Source organism: Halichoeres trimaculatus, unplaced genomic scaffold (assembly GCF_033239565.1).
Source record: "Halichoeres trimaculatus isolate MK-OKI-2021-1 unplaced genomic scaffold, fHalTri1.1 fHalTri1_scaffold_7, whole genome shotgun sequence".
Classification (NCBI taxonomy): domain Eukaryota; kingdom Metazoa; phylum Chordata; class Actinopteri; order Labriformes; family Labridae; genus Halichoeres; species Halichoeres trimaculatus.
The window spans coordinates 6,151,185-6,160,275 of record NW_027437185.1 but is presented as its reverse complement, the minus strand read 5'-3'; the positions used below and the strand labels follow the sequence as shown (position 1 = coordinate 6,160,275).

Genomic DNA, 9,091 nt, shown 5'->3' with positions numbered 1-9,091 from the left:
TGTACATTAGGATTAAAAAAATTATCTAGATCTAGATAAAGATATTGCGTGCAACTGCTAAAAGTAATAAAATTGGGTTAATTCAACAAAACGTTTTTTTCAGTGTGAGGGCCTTTCGCCGTACCTGCGGTTGCCTGGCTCAGGCCTGATTAATAATAAGCACAAGGGTTTCAAGAGGGCCTTTGCCCAGTTTTCATGCTAGGCCCTGAAGATCGAGTTAGAATGTGATAACAGGCTCCTCAACGCTAGGGGGGGCTGTGGAGCAAACTTCACAAGAGACAATTTTCTTGTCTACTTGTGAGAACATTTCAACAATGCAGAATAGAGACACTAAACCTTTATAAAGGAAAAAGCCGAAAGATGAGGGAGAATGGCTCCTTAAAACAAAACAACCCCCCCCCCCCACAAAGATTAAAGACTCAAATTTAATTTGACTTAAGAGCAGATAAGACTAAGAGAACTATTTTGTAGTTTTTAGTGATTACAGCAGCTGCACTCCATTCTCTGCTGTTGTTAATCTATTGAATCGATATCCACTGATGTCCATTATGAACTTTTTATAATTCCTAAAATCACCACATCCTGCATCTTCCTTTTCTACCAGTTTCACTGCATCAGTGTAAGATGTCAGAAAAATGTTTTACGGCTGTTCACTCCCAAAAACACACAGTAAAATCTGTATAAATGCACAATACTGTTACAACACTGAATACTGTTCAAAGCAGATGATTTCAGTCACTCAAGCTTAGTACCAAAGGTTGACTTTGTCCGTCATGATATATTTCAGTTAAAAAGTTTTTCACTACAGTCTGGTCCAAAAATGCCTGGGACAGCTTTTGTTCTAGTACTGCCCTTGGCACAGGTCAACCACTCAGAGGACAAAAGACACCAAGAGGTGGATCAGGGAATCAGGTCAAGACGACGGTAAACCTGGATACCACTTCACCTCATTCTGCTTTGTTTCTGTTTCACCATGACACTTAGCAGGCAGAGTGAGAGTTTTGGGATTTTATGGGCTCTCAGAGAAGAAAACTGATTTGACCACAGGTCAATAATTTGAGATGGTGTTGATGGTTACTGGCAGCTTTGATGCACTTAGTGTTTTTCGTTGAAATGATGACTGTTACAGGAACTCGCCCTACCCTCCTCTGACATAAAGCCGAGTTATTGTTTATCTGATAAACACTTTCAGAAAGGATCAGGATGCTGACAGCCTTCAGGGAGCTTCCACCATCATGATGCTTACACGTTTCTTCTTTCTTCTCCTCTTCACAGGTAAGCTAACACAGTTCAGAATGATGCATGCAGATTTATGGAAGTATTTTTGTGTTTCTCATGGATTTTTGTTTTAATTTAACCAATAATGTCAGATGAAATGTCAGTGTTAGTAGCAGGGCTGCTCTGAGATTCTCTAAGATGCTCTTTCGTGCAGGTAGCCACCTGCAGACTTCCTGTTAAAACCATTTGTTGTTGAAAGTGTTGAGTTTCAGGGTTTGAGGAGTTTAATTATTGATGCAGATCATCAGATTTAAGGACAATGTGTGAATGTCCCAAAACTAGTTAAAACCACTCTATGATCATACCTGTGGACCAGAGATACATGGGAAACATGCTTTGTGATAAGTTTGTGAACTGGTCTTACTATGGGCTGAGCTATTTTTTTTAAAATAATTGCATAGTCCATGTTCATCACTACCATGTTATCTTTATAGTGAACTATCAAGTGTCCTATTGTGTCCTGATCTTTTCACTTCAGATTCAGCAGTATCTCAATGCACTTATCGAGATGTTTACCAACATCTGAACCTGACCAGTAAGAAAGATGTAAGGACTGGGATACAGCCAACAGCTAATGACACAACAGAGCCACTGAAAATAAAGCTAGATGTTCTGCTCTATGCAATTCTAGACGTGGTGAGTGTCACTCGTGTTTCCTTTTCTTTCCGTTAAAGAAAAATGGCATAACCACAGGGTACATATGATCATTTTTGTCATTAGCCAAGAAGCTACAGCTTGTTTTCAGTGTTGACAGCATTTTGGAGTTTTACAGAAAACCTGCCTAACATCAGGGTTCACCAGCAAACTGCAGACTATGAGACAAGATTAAAGGGTATTTTCTAGTTAATGTTAACTCAAATCAAGGCAAAACTGTCATACAATGGGTATGAATGTCATTAATGCACCTCCATCCCCATTGAGCTGTTCGCTGTTAAGCCAACGGACACTTACAAATTCCTTTTTGTTTATGACATTATTCTACATGGGAAATAACATCAACACCAAAAAAAAAAATGTTTTTGCGCTCAATGGCAGCACCTGTAGCCAAATAACTTGTAGCACTTTGTCACTCTAACTACGTTTTTCCTTTCTGTCAAAATGCTTGCTTATGTTGTACGTTGCTTTGGACAAAAGCGTTTGCTAACAGCGTTTGCTTCTGGCCAGGCACCCTTATTGAAAACCAACCGACAATGCTTCAGAATATATAAAGACATACAACTTTAAGAAAGTATTTTTTATTTTTTTCACTTTTCAATAATTATTACATTTGTTTAGAACAGGAAATTGTTAACAAACAAAAGCCAGACTCACACAAGTAGGTTGTTGGAAAAGGTAATCAGGGCTCAGTCAGCCAAGGTGGGATACTCCTTTCTTACATGCAGCCAGTAGTTAGACAGGTGAAGGGCTTCAAAGTTTAATCCAGCTTTTTGGATAGCTTAATGATAAGCGCAAACTGCCAGGTCGACACGGTTCATGACATCATCATGGCGAAGTTGCAGCAATCAGAACAGGTGCAGATAGGTACAATTAGAAACATGTTAACCCCGCACTTTACATTTTATATGCTCAAGACAAATGGTTACAAACAAAAAAGAAAACACAAGTAAATAAATAAGTAGATTATATTTTTTCCCCTTTCCTCCAATTTTCTGAGTCTTGTGCTCTTGTGCTCCCTGGTGGCCCCCATTTTGAAAACCACTGTGCTAAATGAAACTGTAGTTTAACGATGAAAGATCAGGACTGAAAATACAAACAGTCAGTGCAGTGTTCCTTGGCTCAGGGCTGTGTCACAAGCAGCCAGTGAAGACTGTTTCATAGGAATCTATGAATTACTGCTGATTGTGTCAGTTACATACTTGTGTGGGTTAGATTGAATGAAGGAAGAGCACTGTGAGAACTTGATATATGTGCCTTTTTTTGTTGTTCAAGCTTTCTGGTGATCTCTGATTTTCACACACACACACACACACACACACACACACACACACACACACACACAAATTCATAGACCTCTTCCTTTTTCTCAGATCGAGAAAGATCAGCTATTTGTGTCCTACATTTGGGTTGATGTGGTGAGTCTCAAAGCAGTCACTTTTCACTTCACTGGGAGAGTTTAACTCATCATTTTTCTGTTTGATGAACTGACCTTTTCTCTCTACCTAGATATGGGACGATAAATTCCTTGCCTGGAACAGTTCTGAGTTCTGTGGTATTGACAGGATAAATATCCCAACTGAATCTACATGGACACCAGATCTGACTATTTCAGAAATGTAAGTTTAGACATGTGCATTCCTTCACTTTAAAACTGTAAATTTTGTGAACCTTAACATGCCTGCCTTCTTCAAAGAGGCTGTGAGGAGTTTCTAAGGGATCTTGAAAAAGTGTCCCTTCTAGATTTATGCCTGATTGTAAACCACACTCTCAAATGAGAATATCAGCACCAATATATGTTATCCCTAAATGCTACTTCTTAGCTTCTTGATTTATAACAAATCAAAGTCTCTATGACAACACCACGCTGGCTGATGAAGTTTGGTAGAGAGAAGTGAGATCTATGTTATTCTCTGCTGAAAACAATTTCTATGATTAATTTTGTAGTGATGGTGGACACTGGAGCCAAACTGTCAGACAGAAAAAGGACAGAAGAGAAGAAGAAAGATAAACAGGAGAGAGATAAAGCACAAGCTAGCTCTGCTTGGTAGATGACTGGTAGGACATAACCAGGATTTACTAACGTTACACATTGCAGACATGTCTCAGAGCACCGGGCTGTCAACTGTGATAAATATAAACTGCTACTAGACTACGGTACAAACTGACCAAGTTTGCTTGTTGTCACGTTTCAAAAACAGAACTACACAACTGTTGATAAAAACCTTACCCCAGCATGTTGTATCCAGTAAAAAGTCGTCTTGAACAAAGAAAATTTGTTCCAATCCAATGTCCATTTAATTTCAAAACAAACAGACACCTTGTTATTTGTCACATCTTCACAACAGTGTGCATGAGACTCCGGGCCAAAAGGTGGCAGTGCAGTCTAATCAAAACAGATCCTCCTCACAGCATCTTTAAAGGGATAGTTCAGGTTTTTTGAAGTGGGGTTGTATGAGCTCTATGTGACAACTAAGGACATTAGATACAGTAGAAAGTTGTCTCCTCTCCCTCAGTAAGACACAGACTGTAATCGATGGTGACGAGGAAATAGGCGCTAACAGGGACAGACGGTACCAAATTCAAAGGCTATTTTCTCTGCCTACAAGAACTAAAATCAAAAATTAATACCACAGTTTAAGAGTGCGCTACATAAAATATTTTTTAAGTGCATTAAGTCTTCGGGAATATAAACATTTATCCGGACCTAACTAACTAGTCATGTGTCCTTCCGCGCAGCGCTAGTGCACTCCGTCCCCCCTCCTCCTTTCAGCTGTAGGGAATGTAAACAAGATATGCTTCGGGCACCGGTTGTAGCCTTGTGAAAGTTTGATCAAGTATCGTAATTCTTTCGATTGTACTCTAAGGATTGTGCGGCAGCATAGGAAATTCAAAATGAGTGACTATGACAGCGACAATGAAGTTCCATTCACTTTGGAACCAAAAGGATACCTGTATAAACCGGAGTACACAGAAGAGGAGCTGCTACAGATGGCGACTGAAAGGAATACAGAGGAAACATCCACGGACACTGGACATCAAGATAGAGTCGGAAATACTCAGTGGTGTAAATTTCTGAGCTGTGACTGAATGCCCACGGATGCTGAGTGTTACTGCTGTCATGAGTGGAACTTGGTTACACACACTCTTCAGGATTTGTCTGAGTTAGAGGACACTGCTGGCTCTCAAGCCGTCTGTTTAACTCATCACACAGATTTCCCTGCTCTTCTGAATTCTGGAGTGTCTTGTAACAGCAGCACCTGTTAACACCTATTTCCTCGTCACCATCGATTACAGTTTGTGTCTTACTGAGGGAGAGGAGATACCTTTCTACTGTATCTAATGTCCTTAGTGGTCACATAGAGCTCATACAACCCCACTTCAAAAAAACTGAATTATCCCTTTAAAGAACAAATAAAAATAGTATCAGAGGGCTTGTTAGCTGTTATTTAGGTGGCACAAATAAACAGAATTGTTCATACAAACAGTCTTGGTGTGTTTGGAATTTGACTGTATGGTCTAATAAATGGTGTTTGTTCACAAACAGGACTGAGAGGGATAAAGCTGCTCAAAGCCCCTATCTTTTGGTCCGTAACGAAGGTCGGGTATGGTTGAGGAACGACATGGTAGTGGTCAGCAGTTGCAGCATGTATGTTTACAAATTTCCCTTCGACACTCAGAAGTGCAACCTCACCTTTAAGTCCATGATACACTCCGGTGAGCCCTTCATCTGCTGTCTCAAAGCTTGGCTTGTGTTGTTCACATTTTATTGTGTTGTTCACATTTAAAGAGTATTTATGATATGATCACAAAAATGATGCACTTTTTATTTGACTGATGAGGCAATAGATGCTTTTTTTTATTTTTGTTACACACAACAGACAAGCACATCGAGCTGTATCAGAGCACTACTGGAACAAGGATTACAGAGTGGTCTCGTAAAGTGATGCAGTCCAAGGCTGAGTGGCATTTTATCAACATGACTTTCATCGACAAAAAGGAAGATAATTTTGGAATCAATCAAAGTATGGTTGTTTACACTGTAAGTATTTGTGTATACGGACAAACAGTGATTAAAAAAAAAAAAAAAACACCCCTAACTTTAACACTGTTGTTCATGATCTCACAGATCACCATGGAGAGGCGACCTATACTCTACATTGTCAACTTCATCCTACCCGTCCTGTTGCTCTTGTGTCTGGACTTGGCGTCCTTCATGATGCCACAAGACGGTGGGACGATCGGTTTCAAGATCACTGTGCTTCTCGCTGTCATACTGATGCAGCTCCTCCTGAATGAAATCCTGCCCTCCTCTTCAGACAGCATTCCACTGATCGGTGAAGAAGCTTACCTTCCTTCATATGTCAATACACCATGTGATTCACATGTGCACATTCATATGTACACTGTGCGATATTTTAAATCTTTTGACACAGCTGAATCTCCAACTACATGACTCTAGTTCAAAAGTACTCAGCCTACGATTAATATTCTCACACTACATGACTCAAAGCTCTGATGCAACTTCACTGCTCACTGGATACACTCACCTGCCACTTAATAAGGTACACCTTGCTAATATTGGGTCAGACCCCTTTTTTCCTTCAGAACTGCCCTAATCCTTGGTGGCATGGATTCAACAAGGTACTGGAAACATTCCTCAGAGAGTTTGGTCCATATTGACATGATAGCATCACACAGTTGCTGCAGATTTGTCGGCTGAACATCCATGATGAGAATCTCCCATTCCACCGCATCCCAAAGGTGCTCTATTGGATTGAGATCTGGGGACTGTGGAGGACATTTGAGTACAGGGAAGTCATTGTCATGTTGAAGAAAGCAGTCTGAGATGATTCCAGCTTTATGACATGGAGTGTTATCCTGCTGGAAGTAGCCATCAGAAGATGGGTACACTGTGCTCACAAAGGGATGGACATGGTCAGCAACAATACTCAGGTAGGCTCTGGACTTTAAACCATGCTCAGTTGGTACTAAGGGGCCCAAAGTGAGCCAAGAAAATATCCCCCACACCATCACACCATTACACCAGCAGCAGCCTGAACCGTTGATACAAGGCAGGATGGATCCATGCTTTCATGTTGTTGACGCCAGATTCTGACCCTACCATCTGAATGTGGAGCAGAAATCCAGACTCATCAGACCAGGCAACGTTTTTCCAATCTTCTATTGTCCAGTTTTGGTGTGTCTGTGTGAATTGTATCCTCAGTTTCCTGTTCTTAGCTGACAGGAGGGTCTCCTGGTGTGGTCTTCTGCTGCTGTAGCCCATCTGCCTCAAGGTTGGACGTGTTGTGTGTTCAGAGATGCTCTTCTGCAGACCTCGGTTGTAACCAGTGGTTATTTGAGTTACTGTTGCCTTTCTATCAGCTCCAACCAGTCTGTCCATTCTCCTCCTCTCCTCTGGCATCAACAAGGCATTTTGGCCCACAGAACTGCTGCTCACTGGATATTTTCTCTTTTTGGACCATTCTCTGTTAACCCTAGAGATGGTTGTGGGTTAAAATCCCAGTAGATCAGCAGTTTCTGAAATACTCAGACCAACAACCATGCCACGTTCAAAGTCCCTTAAATCACCTTTCTTCTCCATTTTCATGCTCGGTTTGAACTGTAGCAGATGGTCTTGTCTTGTCTACTTGCCTAATTGCACTGAGTTGCTGCGATGTGATTGGCTGATTAGGAATTTGCGTTAACGAGCAGTTGGAAAGGTGTGCCAAAAAAAAAAAAAAAAAGCACTGCCTTGGCAATTTGTGCCATTCTGTGTAGAGAGACAACAGAACAAAACAAAACAAAACAAAAAAGAAGCCCAAGATGGGTATAGACAAGGATTTGGTTGGGCAGACGTGGGCAATACAGTCTCTCAATTCTTCAGAACAGGAGGTAGGCAGCGACAGCTGAACTGAACTTCAGACCAACTTCTTCCAACTTTAGACGCCACTCCAGAGATTGTGCTTGCTAGAGGTTGAGGCAAAGCGGCTGGTGGTACTGCTTCTACTGTGCGATACCTTCATGAGGAGCAACCATGATTTCAAATATTTGATATTCTTGCCGATCGGGTACGATTGAGGTGAAATTCGGCTTGATCCCAAAAATACTTGTACAAGTGACAAATCTGCTCAAAACGAGCCTTCGATCGCACAGTGTCTGCCCAGCTTCAGGGGTGTCAGAGAAAAGGTTCAGACTTTGTGCTTCTCACTCACAACTTGTGTGCTTCCTTCCGTCCACAGTGTTATACTGCATCGGAATTTTTGGATTGATGATGCTGAGCCTCCTGGAGACGATCCTGGTGATGTGTCTGACAGGGAAAGACTCTGCACCCAAAGACAAAGAGGTAGATAACCAAAACCTAAGTGAGGAGTGTGTGGAAAAACAAGGCAGCACCAAATTTTGGACCAGGTTCAGAGGTGAGAATCATTACCACCGACTTGAGCTGCCCAGATCTGAGTTCCCTAATACATTATGTGTGCTACAGTGATTTAATCTCAGCCTGCCTGAATGTTTTTTACAGTCATCGAACTGATTCCTTGCATCTCCACCTCTGATTTGTCTCCTGGTGAAACTTCATCTGAGCTGCTGCAGGTTAAAAAAAAGATCAGGATTACACCACATGATGATCATTGATTTTTTTTTATCCTGTTCTCTAACCACGGATCATTTCATAACTTCTCCAGGTGAGCCACAAACAGCTGTCAGAGGGATCCACTGTCAATGAGAAGAATGTGATCAAAGTGCTGTCTCCGCTCCCAAACATGTTGGCAGACACAGAGAAGACCGGCTACTGGACCAGACTGGCCCGGAGAATCCACAAGGTTTTCACCATATTCTACATCCTAGCTGTCGCTTTGTTTTTAACCATTATGTTTCATAGTTGGACAAAGTAACTGTGCAAACTCAACAGCCATTCAAGGTATATGATAGTGTTTGATGACCTCCCTTCAGCCTTATGACTACATTACATGTATTTGGATGACAGTTGCAAACTAGTTTTAGTTTAGTTTTTGCACAAGTTTTATATTTTCTTACAAATTCAAGACATTTTCTCCACAAGGTTCAATGTAAATATTTTTTTCTCTCTCTTCTAAATGACTTTTTTGAACCAGAATGGGGGTTATGTATTGATTTATTTATTATTTATTTATTTATT

At 41.0% G+C, this 9,091-nt stretch overlaps 1 protein-coding gene across 1 annotated transcript; it reads left to right on the top strand.

The window, feature by feature from the left end:
* The first annotated feature begins 3,459 nt into the window (after nt 1–3,459).
* On the top strand, nt 3,460–8,881 carry LOC141793961 (5-hydroxytryptamine receptor 3E-like). The gene is made up of 7 exons (XM_074674866.1): nt 3,460–3,551; nt 5,480–5,649; nt 5,814–5,974; nt 6,062–6,269; nt 8,175–8,351; nt 8,456–8,526; nt 8,619–8,881. Coding segments are annotated over exons 1-7 (999 nt in total). The 5' UTR covers nt 3,460–3,549; the 3' UTR covers nt 8,829–8,881.
* The last annotated feature ends 210 nt before the right edge of the window (nt 8,882–9,091 follow it).